The sequence below is a fragment of the Biomphalaria glabrata genome, chromosome 4 (assembly GCF_947242115.1).
Source record: "Biomphalaria glabrata chromosome 4, xgBioGlab47.1, whole genome shotgun sequence".
Classification (NCBI taxonomy): Eukaryota; Metazoa; Mollusca; class Gastropoda; family Planorbidae; genus Biomphalaria; species Biomphalaria glabrata.
The window spans coordinates 15473121-15487522 of NC_074714.1; the positions used below are offsets into that span (position 1 = coordinate 15473121).

General features: G+C 34.9%; 1 protein-coding gene across 3 annotated transcripts; it reads left to right on the forward strand.

Annotated features, from left to right (window-relative positions):
• Positions 1–226: 226 nt before the first annotated feature.
• LOC106075361 (solute carrier family 2, facilitated glucose transporter member 1-like) lies at positions 227–10741 on the forward strand. Of its 3 annotated transcripts, XM_056026820.1 has the most exons (10): positions 228–1142; positions 2042–2202; positions 4105–4229; positions 5294–5464; positions 6687–6794; positions 6988–7081; positions 8245–8343; positions 9016–9206; positions 9638–9713; positions 10525–10741. In XM_056026820.1, exons 2-6 carry the CDS (start codon positions 2045–2047, stop codon positions 7005–7007), a joined length of 582 nt encoding a protein of 193 aa, XP_055882795.1. In that variant the 5' UTR covers positions 228–1142; positions 2042–2044; the 3' UTR covers positions 7008–7081; positions 8245–8343; positions 9016–9206; positions 9638–9713; positions 10525–10741. The 3 variants fall into 3 exon arrangements, with proteins under 3 accessions (XP_055882797.1, XP_055882795.1, XP_055882796.1); XM_056026821.1 differs by lacking the exons at positions 8245–8343; positions 9016–9206; positions 9638–9713; positions 10525–10741 and adding an exon at positions 7662–8225; XM_056026822.1 differs by lacking the exons at positions 6988–7081; positions 8245–8343; positions 9016–9206; positions 9638–9713; positions 10525–10741 and adding an exon at positions 5998–6103 and having other exon boundaries at positions 227–1142; positions 6687–6789.
• Positions 10742–14402: the final 3661 nt, after the last annotated feature.

Genomic DNA, 14402 nt, shown 5'->3' on the forward strand with positions numbered 1-14402 from the left:
TTATTAATTATTATCAATTATCTGGACCTAGAGAAGTCACTATTATTAAGTATTATAATTATAGTATTATACTTATAGCAAACTAGATCTATACTGAACTGAGTACTCAGTACTAGACTAGTGTCAGTGTCAGTTTGAACTTTGAGTGCCAGTACTGACTGTCTACTATAAATACTCTATAATATATAGATTTACATCTAGAATCTAGACTAGATGATCTACTACTACTTTATAATAGTGTCTTTTTAGTAGGCCTACTTAAATAGGTACTCACTAGGCAAGGGTGGACTGGCCATACAGTAGTGGCATTCTTCAGGCAAATGCTTGGTGGGCCGGTACCCAATTAGGCTGGTAGGGTCAACGAAAGGGCCATGGGCCATATGAATGTCAGAAAATTGTTGTAAGATTTTATAATATTCTCTTTAAAATAAAAGCAACACTTTGAGCATAGTAATTTAAAAAAACAAGAAACGTAAGCCTTTTATTTTTATAGAGATCAACGTTAGTGTGAATATTTTTGGATGAATCTATAAAGGGACCAACAACAACAACAATATTCCAAATCCTATAGATGACATGTCCAGTCAAATAAGAATTTTTATTGGTTTGGTGGAGTTGTCACATGATCTCGAATTGGTCCCGCAACAAAGTCCTTCATAAATCACAACTATTATTTTTATTAGTCAATGCTACCAAATCCCTATTTCCGTTTATTGTTTATTTAGAAGAATTACAAGTAAATGATTAATTTCTTGCATTCTTTACACACACAAAAATGAAATTAAACCAACTATGCATTTAAACTAGAAAAGAAAACTTTATGACTATCCTGCAATCAGTTTCATTCTTCTAAAATAATTTTTAGCATATTATTGTAACGTTTCTCACTATCCAGGTTTTCTGCAAACTGCACCACACGACACAACCCATTCAAAGATTATGACAACTCAGGGCTCAAAAGTAATGTAACAGTTTAATGTCAAATAAATGACAGCCCATACTGTACCATTGGCAACAACGTAACACTGACTGTACTAAAACTTCGCCTCTTCCTTGCCTTGTACTCAATTCTCTCTTCCGGATCGACTTCACTCCATGCTGGTTATGTCTCTGACTTTGCCTTGTACTTGTGAAATAGCAAGGTAATGTTAAATGACTTTTTGACTCTGACACATTCGCTCTTATATAGGCCTCTTTATAAGCCTTCTAGAACTGGATGGAACATCATTTGACTATTCTGGTTGATTATATGACTACAATCGACGTGACTTGTCTGATTCCTATTCATAACACAGGTCCTTCCCAAACTGGCATGTACTGTAACTCATCTCGGTTAACCGTTTGTCCAGCGATGGCCTGGGGCAATTTGCGTCAACTAAAAACACACACAGCACTACCCCCATCTATGTCACCACCAGGTTTGTAATATTATTGTGCACTGGGTTTTGAAAGCCTACTCTTCTTCAACTTTTTGTTGCTGAGCTGTAAGCTCTTATGCTGTCTATGCCAAGGAAAAAAAAGCATGTTGAAAAAAACAGACAGCGAGTTGGCTATACTGATTTGTTGCGTTGCAATAATAGCGTCTGTCTAAGTGAAATAAATTAGGAAATTCAAAGAGGATATGATTGACAGTTTTATAAGGGTGGTTGCAATATCCACAGACTGGTGAGAGTGTGGGACTTATTCTGTTGAGGTGAAAATTTAAAGATATGTCTCCAGTTTTTAGTTGAATTGTCATAGATTTGCTCTTTGCAGGGGAGAAATGGATAGTTTGGAGTTTGCTTGACATGGTCGTTTCTCTGTACATAGCTCAACTTACTATGCGGAAACAAGTATCTTCTACATTTTCTAACAAAAATGTGTTTATTCTTAGCTACTGATTGTGTGATAGGCCTTTCTGGGCCACGTTTAAACACTGCCAGCTTCCATCCCTTGCTTTCCTAGATTTGAGCCAGGAGATAGTAATCTTTGTTTTTGAAGTAATGTCTGAAACTATACTCTGTTTCTGCATGTTTCTATATAATTTATTTTTCAACTACAGGTGATGAAAGATTTTTTCATTGAAACCTACTTTGATAGGTATGATGAAGTCATGTCGGACTCATTGCTTACAATGCTCTGGGCAATGACTGTGGCCCTTTTTTGTGTTGGGGGCATGATGGGAGGAGTTTCTGCTGCATATTTTGCAGGGAAATTTGGAAGGTGAGGATAAGTGATTGTTTGAATAAGGAAAGAAAGAACAATTTGAAACAGAACTATTTTCTTTTCGCCCTTTAACTTACAGGGGACTGTCTCCAGCTGTTTTCATCTTCACCTATCCCTAAGTCTGTTGAATCCTTGGCCACCAAACAAGATCTTTATTCCTCTCTGTCTTTTGTCTTGAATTTATTTCAATAATGGGCCTGTCCATTATTTTATGTTGTCTTCTCTCTTCTTCTTTTTCCTTGTACTGCTTACTGAAGAAAGGTCTTTGCGTGCCCTGGGGACCTTGTGATATGTTGATAGAATTTTAAGCTTGTGCTTTTATAATAGTCTGGTAGGCCACCCACGCTTTCATCTTGCCTTCCACAAGATGAGCCGTCATGATATTGCCAATGATGGAGGCAAATGAGTCTGTAAGGTCACTGTTGCATCAAAGTTTGGCCAGTTCCTTCCATTTTTTGTTTTCAACTTTCCATTTACTCTGCCATCCCAAAGTTTCTGTCTGTATGAAAACCATCTATTAGGAAAGCCATATTTTTAAACTAAGTTTTTAAAAAATTGTTTGGAACACTGTTGATATCAAACAAACAGTTTAATTATTAGGTGATTATGTACCCAAATTTAATACATAATAATGTGGAAAAGTAAATTAGCTAAATGTTTCAGGATAAGAGAATTGAAGTTATTTTCATTATTCAAAAGTTCATTTTTTAACTACAAAGTGTAATAGCTAATTAATTTGATAGCACCACCTTATATATATTTATTTTTTAGTTATTTTTTTTTTATTTTAAAATTATGCTATTTGAGGACTCTAAATGGATTATACTTTTTTTTTATAGAAGAAACTAAATAGACATGTTTTTGCGCAGTAGTTAGGTTTTGTTTTATTGGAATGATAGACAGAAATTAGAACTGTGGTTAATCATCATCATCATTAAACATCATTAGACTGTAGGCTTAAAAGAGTCAAATCCTGTCTTGCAAAAGCCATGGAAGAAATCCATCTGTTGTGTGTAATGTGCTTATGTCATCATACAGGTCAAGAGCTTGTAGTTTCCCAGACCTTTGGAGGTAAAGATCAGCAAGTCTAGGGAAGTTCAAAAGAATATTAGACAGTTTCTTATTCTTCCCTGCAGCAGGGGCACAGTAAGTCAAAGCTTAGCCTGAACTTTGCAAAATATGAGCCAATGGAATAGTGGCCCATACTGCACTATGCTGTAATAGCTTTTTCAGGCCTTGGCAACCTCCACCGTGGGGGGAGGCGTGATCAAGGTGCCTGGTGTGCTTCCAGACTTTATGGACATTTTGGTACTCTTGTCAATACTGAAACCATTTTTCCATTTCTATTTTTTTGATTTGTGCCAGGACATGATGGAAACTTACAGCCTGCTAGGTAGGTGGTGTTAACTCTCCAGGGTGGGCTAAGGAGTCTGCAACAGTGTTGCCAGTCACAGACTGTGATTAATAGCTTTTAGTTTTAGAACATTACATCTTATCAATTGCAAACCTTCCTTCAGATAATTAATTCATAAAGATTATGATTTATTTTTTTTAGTTGTTGTTTTGCTTACACCGAGGCATGGTGACTGAGTGGTAAAGTGCTTGGCTTCAGAACCGGGGGTCCTAGGTTTGAATCCTGGTGAAGACTGGAATTTTTTATTTTGGGATCTTTGGGCATCTCCAATTCCACTCAGCTCTAATGGGTACCTGACATTAGGTGCGGTAAAGTAAAGTCGGTTGATCATTGTGCTGGCCACGACATCCTTGTTAACCATAGGCCACAGAAATAGATGACATTTACATCATTAGCCCTATAGATCTTAAGGTATGAAAGGAGACCTTTTATTATTTTTTTTAACACCATTGTGGTTTACAAAAATTTTGTCTTCTTTCATTTAGGAAAGGTACTCTACTCTTGAATAATGCTGTTGCCTTTACCTGTGCTGCTCTACAAGGCTGCAGCAAAGTCTCCAAGTCTTTTGAGGTGTTGATTGCTGGACATGTTGTGGCTGGCATTTGTTGTGGTGAGAACTACATTTAACTATTTGTTTCTGGTGATATTGTTGATACTTTTTTCTGTTTGTGTAACATTGTTAGAATGTGTTCATAGCAATGATGAAGTGAGTAGCTGTAATAGTGATAATCATCTTATATTATCCATGAGGAAATTGGTCTTACAAATTGTGCATAAATAAAAATACATTAAAGCACATTAGTAACAGAGTTGAAAAGGATTATAAAAATGAAATCTAAATCTATTTACAAAATGTTATTATTGAGGAAACAGTTAAAAAGGCTTTTTATTTTTTAAAGTGATACTAAAAAAAGGAATAGTAAGAAATAGCAAGAAATTGTTGTACATGTTTCAGATGTTTCTTCAGAGTTGAAGATAATTTACTTTCTAGTCCAAACTTCCTCCAGAACGACGGGGGGATGGTAGTGGGTAGGGTATAACGACCGAATGACTGTCTAGCGCGCATACTGCAACACCATACAGCCATGCCCTTTAAATTAATTAGTTCTTTAAATTAATATCCTTTTTTTTTTATTTTGTACAAGGTAAGGCTTGCAAATTAAAAAAAAGATAGTTTTGTTCTTGTTTGTTTACTAAAAGTGTTTAGTTTTATCAATTTCCACCTGTCCCATGTCTATGCTATTCAAACATCTTTTATACTTACACTGTGTATAAGTAGCAGTCAGCAGAATCTATTCTATACACTTAGTAAAAGCAATTAATCCCATATCCTGTGGTTTATATATATATATATATATATACACGGTAGGCATTGTCTTTATTTGCAAACATTATGGTTCAGGAAGATGTTATATGTCAAACTCAATTAGAATGTGTTTTCCAAAATGATGTCCAGTGTGCTTGAGGACTGGGGAGCTTTCCATGAAATCTGAATGAACTTAAAATAATAATCCTAAGAATTCAATTTAGGGGTGCTAGCATGGCCGTCTATTTGTCCCTAATTGATGCAAGTGTCAGAGTCTAAAAATGTTTACTTATTGTTACCTTTTGTAAAAAAAATGCTTAAAAATATAAAATTTTATAACTATGGTTTGTATTTTGCTCCAATGAAAGGTTTAAAATCTGCCGTTGCACCATTGTATCTTGCCAAAATAGCACCAATTTCTCTTCGAGGATTTTGTGTGACTTGCAACCAGTTGTCAATCACATTTGGAGTTCTCATCGGGGGAATTCTGGGAATGAAACTTGTACTGGACACTGAAACCCTTTGGCCAATACTAGTTGGTAAGTTTTGCTGTTATGGAATAAACTTTAATAATTGCCCTGAATACAATTAACTGTAACTTTGTTTTGTATAAACTGAATAGGGGGAAGATTTTTATTCCTATTTGTAGCTGACAATAAAAGCTAAGGCTTATACAAATGAAATCCAACTCGAGAGAAAAAGGAAGTTAAAGCTATTTCATTAATGTTTAAGGTTCTGAAGAAAAGTTTACTGTGAAAGCCAAGATGTGCACTAAATGGTAAAAGTAAGGGAGAGTATGCATCACACCACAATGTTTATCATTGTTATAGTTCCTGATTTAGTGCAAGGTCGATATTGAGATCAATTTATATTTTATACTGGATAGAACCATGGTGCACAAAACATATTGAGCATTAAATATTGCAGCCTTTGTGATGTGCTATTAATTTGTATCTGTATTTGTGCTTGGGCACCAAACGTATGTGTATCACTTGTCTAGCAAGTTTCTTTGCATGACTGACTTGAAGATTGTAGAAGTCATTAGTGCCAAGCGTTTTTCTTGTGTTGCAAGTTTCTTGTACAGATTTATTTAGAGGGCTGTGACGTCATTACATTGATGACCTGTTTGATACCTCTCTGTTGTATTTCAAGCCGAATAGGCCAGTGGACCCATAACAGTAAAACAAATTAATAGCCTTGAAATTTTTTTATTTAACCACAATCTTGGTATCAATTCATCATTTTGTAATGTAATCTGATCCTAGGTATACTAGGCCATTTAATAACTGACCTTATGTACTGAAAGTTACTCACCTAAAAAGTATTTAAATTAGTTTATAGCCAGTTGCCAGCTTGGCTGGTAACTTTTCAAATTCATTTTCTCAAAGTTCATTTCACTATCCTATCATGGCATCACTGGTTTAGTTGTATGAACTATATATTTTTGGTCCTTTTAAGAAATAAGAGAAAAAAAAATTGAATTCATCATCTTTAAAACTATAGTATGAAACCAAGTCTATAAACCAAAAAAAAAGATATTAAAAAGAACTTGTGAACTAACAGTTTTGCGATAACCATATCTTATACCATTCAAACAAAATATACTCAACATGTTGTTTTACATATTCCTTAGCAAATCAAAATTTCAATACATTTTCATAATTTCAAAACATTTTCATTGGCATGCACATTAATACTAGGCAAACAGATTGTTTAAAATTTACATAGTTTATGTACTAATATTTTTAACCTCCATTACAGCTAGTCCAACTATTCCTGCAATATACAGTCTTGTAACCTTGACCTTTTGCCCAGAGTCACCAAAATATCTGCTGGTGAATAAAAGAGATGATGATGCGGCTGAAGCAGGTGAGGTTTTTACAATTTTACTTTGTCATTGAGTTGAATATGGACATATTGTTATTTCTATCAACTTTTTTTTTCTAGTGATCTAATAGTACTCAGGTATTTTTTTATCAAGTTGGGGTTTGATGCACACTTCTGAGCACTTGAAACCTGTAAATCATGATAAATTCTGTTGTCTTATCCTTTGTTTATGCAGCTGTGATTTGGTTAAGATAAACAAGCAATGTGTCTGAAGAGATGGCGGCCATGAAAAAAGAAGGACAGGACAGGACCTCAGGAACTCACCAAAGGTAATTTTTTTATATTGCATTAACTCTAGTACAATGCCTAAGTGTCAGTTTAATAATTACTACTATTTATGTTGTGAAAGTAGTGTTTTCACTGTGCTTTATTTTGTTCACCCACTTGCAAGACAGCAACTTAAATGAAGCAGTGCTACGTATTGTTAAGCAACTTACAGCTACTAATGTTATTAATAAAACTAAAGCCTTTATCCAACAATGCTATCAACAACTAATTAGTGCAGCCATACTGTATCATAAATGATCTCTCCATTACAGGTCACTAAGGTCAGAAGTGTATACACACTTGTATGTCATCAAGTGCACAAAGGCCAGCAACTCCTTGTGTATCTCATATTAAAACTTATTTTGTTTATCTTTCAACATTTACATCATCTGCCTTATACATTGCAAGGTCTGAAATGGGTACTTTACTTTTTATTTTTTTTAGGGTTAGGGTAGCACTGTTGTTGGTATCTTTTCTAAGGCTGTGACCAATCCATCTCCATTGTTTCTCTAAAACCTGCACCCCTTATTTTTCTGTCCACCCATCTCTTGCAATGTGGTGTTTTCTATTTTTTCATACCAGTGTTCAAGTGTTGGGACATGGGTAGAAATTAAAGATTTAATAAATGAGAAATGGACAAGCTCTCATCTGAATCACAAGAAAGATGATGCCTATTACAAGCTATCCCAACAAGATCAACATCAAATCTTTTGACTCAGGACCGGACACAACAGAATGAGACAACATGTGTACCTTAAGCTTAAAATTGGAACCAGTGAAATCTGCCCATGTGGAGTGTCATCAGAGTGCTGACCATGTCCTTCAAAACTGTTCTCTTTACCAACTGGCCCATACAAGACACTGGCCCCAAAACACCACAATAGAAAGAAAACTATATGGAGAGCTCCCTGATTTGGAAACCACTGCACAGTTCATATCATATGTTGGTCTAGTCATCTGAACACTCCAACATAACAATGAGAATGAGGAAGAAGAAGAAAGATTTTTTTTAAAGCATTGTACGTAGATATTAAAAAAAAAAAACACACTATTATAGATATTTAATCATGGAATGGATTCACTCCCTACTTGAAGTGTTTTAGTTTTCACTTAGAAAATATAAAAAACAATAAATCTGCTTATAACTTTTTTTTTCATCTCCTAGTTTAGTGTGCTTGATTTGATGAGGACCAGTGAGTTGCGATGGCCACTAATTATATGCATAGTACTACAAATGTCTCAACAGTTTTCTGGCATCAATGCTGTGAGTTTAATATAGTTATAGTCAATACAGTCAATAACCTATTTATTTAGAATTGATACTGATACACTGCTATGATAGCTTTGCTTCTTTTAATAAACCTAGATGGGACTTGGGTTGCTGGTTTGAGTTCATGTCCTTGATCATTGGTTTTTATGTGATGCAATGAGAGATTTCAGTTCAAGATGTTCTCTCATAGGTAAAATACCTAGATATACCTAGATGTTATTAAATGGTAGGTTTCCATTTGAAGATATTGAGTTGTAATCCTTTTGGGTTGGTAGATTTTTCATTCGAGATTCGATTTGAGCAGACATGTGTTCCTGAAGTGCTTAGCAGTAAAACTTTAAAAAAATATCCCTCCATATAAAATATTTACAATTCGGATCAGCAATCCCACCGATAAACACTTTTCCCATTACAGATATTATAAACTAATCATTAAAAAAAATGCACCTTAATATTGAAATATTTTTTTTTAAATACTTTTTTGTTCTTATAAATTAAGCTATATCACTGTAGGGCCAGTTTTTATCCAAACCAGAAGTCCACAGGTTAAGGTTTAAAATTCAGAGTGAAACACATCACTATTTTGGTTAAAAAGAAAACACTTTTAAAAAAAAAGTTTAGCCTGTAAATAATTAATGCAAATAATTCTATACTATTCAACTTTAGGTGGTCTACTACTCTACAAGTATTTTTATCTCAGCTGGTCTGAGCAAGGAGACTTCTCAGTATGCTACAGTGGCCTTAGGTGTTGTAAAAGTCATGATGACCTTCATATCTGCAGAAGAACTCTGCACATGATTGGCCTTGTGGCCATGTGTATCTCCTCAGTAGTACTAGTTGTTTGCCTTTCACTACAGGTATGTAAAGATTACTTACTTAGAACCTCCCACATCATTCGTTGCATTGGGCAGCAAGCTATTTCCTTAAAAATCAATCTTTATGTATAGATGGCATTCTTTTTTTTTTTAAACTAATTTTTGTTTATAAAAAACTACAGGGCTACTATTCCTTCATCTATCCTTTAGTCTGTTGGACAGTTGGGGCACCATGCAAAATCTGTCAACCATCTTTCTCCATTCCTCTCTGTCTCTTTCAGTGTCCATTCTTTAATGTTGTCTTCCCATCGTTTTCTCTGTCTGCCTCTTCTTCTTTTTCCTGGTACTGTTCCCTGAAGGATGTTTTTTGCAAGTCCTAAAGACCTTGTAATATGGCCATAGAGTTTTAGTTTGCTACTATTACAATTTCTTAAAATCCTTTAAACTTTAGCTGATAATTTTTTTTTTTTCAGAAAACATTGCCCTGGCTATCATACATAAGCATTGTGGCTGTCATCATCTACACCTGTCTCTTTGCTACTGGACCAGGTGGGTTTAGTTTGAAGGCAATTAATTAAAAGCAGTTCATAACAAAAGATTTTAATGTCTACCTGATCATATGGTATGCATTTTAGACTGTCATCTCCATGGTCCCAAGTTTGAACCCTGGACCTCTGCATACCTGCTGTCTATTGGGAGGTTTGGGCTAGGACATAATAATCTTCATTTCTGAATGCATCTTATTTACGAATATATAAAATTGTTTGTCATATGACGCCATTCTAGCTGGTTCCAGTTGTGATGGAGTTTCTTACCCTGGACTGTCTTGCGATTGCTTTTGGTGTCTTCTTCATGACCCTAATTATTGACTGATTCATTATTTTAAGTAGATAATTTATAATGAAATACATATGCTTATAAAAAACTTAAATGAATGCAGTTCAGTATCACACTCACAATTGTTCATTATCATATATATTGTTTCCCAAACTGACTAATTTTTCATTGATTCATGATTAGTTAGGTGCACTAAATAATTATTTAAAGTTTCAACTTGATCTGAGAGTGGGTGTGTGAGAAGAAATGTGTAAAATTATCTAAGGGGACCACACTCTACATATTCATCCATATCTGTGAATACTGAGGGATTACTTTCCCTTGTTGATATCGAAAAGATAAACTAATTGGTTACATTTTTTTCATTGATTCATGTCTTTGTCTATGCCAATGAATAATTGTGCAGTTTCAACTTGATTCGAGAAAGGGTGTGGGAGAAATAACCTGTACAAACTTTTTTACTGATGATTTTTCTTGATTAAAAATTGAATTATTACTAAACTACTTTTTTTTTTCCTTACAGAAGTCACTAGAAACATATTCCTTTCTGCCATTCTCCATCATGCTGTTGTTGTTCTTCATCTTCACCTACATGTTTGTCCCAGAGACCAAAGGCAAAAGTATTTCTGAGATTACCCAGCTGTTTAAATCTCCCACTATGGATAGATCAGAATCCAGAAATTCCTACAAAAGCTCAAAGAACTGATACAGCACCCAAGTCTTGATAATTGATCCACCTCTCTCAGAAAATGGGACAGAATATTATATCGACTCCAGCTACTTATAGAATTTAGGTGGCGGAACAATTTTGGCTGCTGTTTTATTTTTTGAAATTTTGATTTAGTTTCATGTTGTTAGATAAATTTGTTATTTATAACATTATATTATAATATATACAGGGCTTTCATTATTATATCAATGCAAATACAATTAATGTTTAAAAAAATATATTCATCATTTTAAATGACAACTTTTGTTATATTGTTCTAAATATGTATGAATATGTATCAACATACCTCAATAGAATTGTGATAACACACCACAACAGTTGTTTATGAGGTACCATTTAATACATTTTTTGTTTATCAATAGTAGCTTACCTTTACCGTTTTTACCTTTACCTATCCCTTAGTCTGTTGGACCGTTGGGGCACCAAGCAAGATTTTTCGACCGACTTTCTCCATTAATGTATGTCTTTTGCCTAAGTTAGAACCTCTTTTAATGGCAGGCCCGTCAATTCTTTTAGTAGCTTACACGCACTTAAAAACGTGCATATGAATAGTTGGCTCATTGGGCTAGTTAGTATTTTCTTAACTATGTCAATAAGAATTCCTAAGGCCTTAGTCTCCATAGAAGAGTATCAGAAAGTTGACGTATACAAATAACTAAATTAAATAATTTTAGAATTTCGACAGAACTATTATTATGTTAGAAAAGAATGAGTATTCATTCTCTGGCGAAGCCAGGGTCGAGTTTCTTTGAAGGGAAACAATATTCATCGTCGTCCCTTTATCAATTTTTCTGGTGATGTGGCCGGTTTGCAGAATTACCGCCCTCTGACAGGCAACGAGAATGTTCCCAGGAATGCCAAGGGCCTTGAAGGTATCTGTGAGGTCAGTTGTTATTATCCCCTCGGTTGATATAACAATGGGGTATATTGTTGTTTTAGATAATTTCCATAAACGCTTAATCTCCAAACCAAGGTTTCCATATTTTCGTTGTTTTTCCAGCTCAGTTTTTTTTTTAATTATGAGACAGTGGTACGGCGATATTAATAAAGGTAGCGGCCTTTTCTTTTTTTATCAATGAGCAGCAAATCAGGGCGATTAAAATCTACCGTTTTGTCTGTCAAAATAGGCCTATCCCAGTACAGTAGATGATCCGTAGACTCGAGAACCTCTTGTGTTGAGTATTTGTAATGAGGAGGAATATCCTTAACGATCAAATTGTGTGTCATAGCCAAGTGCTGGTGTATTAGCTTTGCAACTTGGTTATGGCGACCTAGGTAAGCAGTTTCCGATAGGGCTGAACATCCTGCCATAATGTGTTCAAATGACTCACCCACATTTCCACATTTTCGGCATATGTTAACAATATTGAGTTTTAGGATATGTTTCTCGTAATTTTTTGTCCTAATTACCCTGTCCTGTATTGCTGTGACAAAGACTTCAGCTTCAGGGTAGAGATGACCTGCTTTTAGCCATGCTAAGGAAGCAGCCTTGTCAATGTTGTCCTCATCTAATAAAGCCGGGAATTTTCCGTGGAGTGTTATCTCTTCCCATTGGCAAATCTCATACCCTAGGTCGCCCAAACCGACATTAACATTATTATTATTATTATTATTAATGTATAAAAGAACTAATTTTATAATAATAAAATAACTAAAGTTATTGTAATTCACAAACCAGTAACAATGTACATACTTATCTTTTTTTTCTGAAATTATATATGCACACATCAGAAATTTAGCATACAAAGGAAAATAAAAACTAAAGTTTTATAGCATGAAGTGTGTTCATTGTTTAATTTTAAGTCTAATAAAATCCTTTTAAGACCTTTCATGCATTTTTTTATATGTATCCCAATTGTACGACATAAGATTTACGTTGTTAAAGTTAATTAGACAAATAAAATCCTTGACAATGAATTGTCTATATAAAAAACAATTCTGAAGTGTAGGAGGCATCTTACTTACTTAGACTTAGGTTCTCCCGCGACGTTCGGCGCATTGGGCAGCAAGCTGTCTCCATAAAGATCTGTCATTGGCAATGTCTGAAGCCTCCTCCCACCTGGTGTCCACTGTTCTGAGGTCCACCATGAAGGTGTGGCGCCAAGTAATACGAGGACGTCCCTGTTTGCGCTTTCCTCGTTTTGGCTTCCATGTTATCGCAACTCTTGGTGTGCGTAGTTCGTTTTGTCGTAGAACGCGTCCCGCAAACCTCATGCGACGCTCAGTCACAACCTCACTAAGTGTTCGACTCCCAGTTCGGCATAGGATTTCCTTGTTTGAGACCCGATCTGTGTAACTGACTCCCAAAATCCGTCTCAGCCATTTTTGTTGAGCCACATTTAGCCTTTTCTCAATTTTGACAGATGACTTCCATGCCTCACATGCATATGTTGCAGTTGAAATGACAATTGTGTTGAGAAGGTGTATTTTTGTCTCGAGCCCAATGGCTTGGCTTATCCAAATAGGCTGCCTAGCAGTGTCTTCTAGAAATGTGTGCTCGCACCTACTTTGTTTAGCATATTATTGTCCTACCTACTGCATTATGCTTATAACAACATCAGTAGTGGTGTATTTTTCATACCAGATCTATATGATACATATATATGTGTTGCAGAATCTCCTCAGTAGTCAAGATGATTCTGAAGCGGCAGAGTTTGCCAAAGTTCGCGCATGTATATACGTCAATTTTAGGGATAGCTGATATGGCAGCGTTCTTTCTCTTTTCTTTCTCTCTCTCTCTCTCTCTCTCTCTCTCTATCTATCTATCTATATACACATTTTATTTCAAAAACGGCTATATTGATTTTCTTTAAAAATGTAAAACATATGTGTATATAAATGAGAAAAAAAAATCTCACTTCATTGGCCACTTCGCGACAACTCAAGATCGACCGATATATTGGTTTGAACAAGTTATATTATCGTTAAATCAATTTAGGCTTCACAAATTTTATGAATGAATGGGTTTCGTATGAAGTCAAAAGAAACAAACTTAACACCACCTCTGTTACTAGCGCTACAGCAAGAAATGGGAACAAATTGACACCACTGACTTCACTAGGTTTACAGGATTACATTAAAACATTTCTTTGCAAACATGAAAAAAATTTAAGAAATCAATTGGTCGAATTAAACATTTGCGTACCATCTTATTGTAGGCTCTATTTGCCTTTTCACCAAAGTGTAAGGACTTTATAAATCAGGCAAAACACAATAACTTTGTTGTTAAAGGTCATTGACTTGTAGCTCCAAACTGCTGGTAGGCAACTAAAAAGCTGTAGGCGTAATATATTATTATTAACTAGTAAAATTTTAAATAATATTGTTGTGAACAATACTAAATATAACTTTATTAGAGTATAGACTGAAATTATTAATACATGTATGAGGCAATAAATATACTACACTAATAACTTATTACAATAACTCAGCCTTTCCATTTCACGTTCTGGGGTCTTATGTCCTAACTAAGATGTATGACGACAATGCCACCTATCTTGCATCATTCACAGGCAATCGATAACATCTTCCTGCCGTCACCATAGAAACACAAACACACACACTCCATAACAAACAATAAAGAGACCTCAGCACATTTTATTTCATTTTTTTTCCTTTCATAACAAAATCAATCCACGTAAGTGTTTGTACGAGTAGTAATTCTTTAGTAG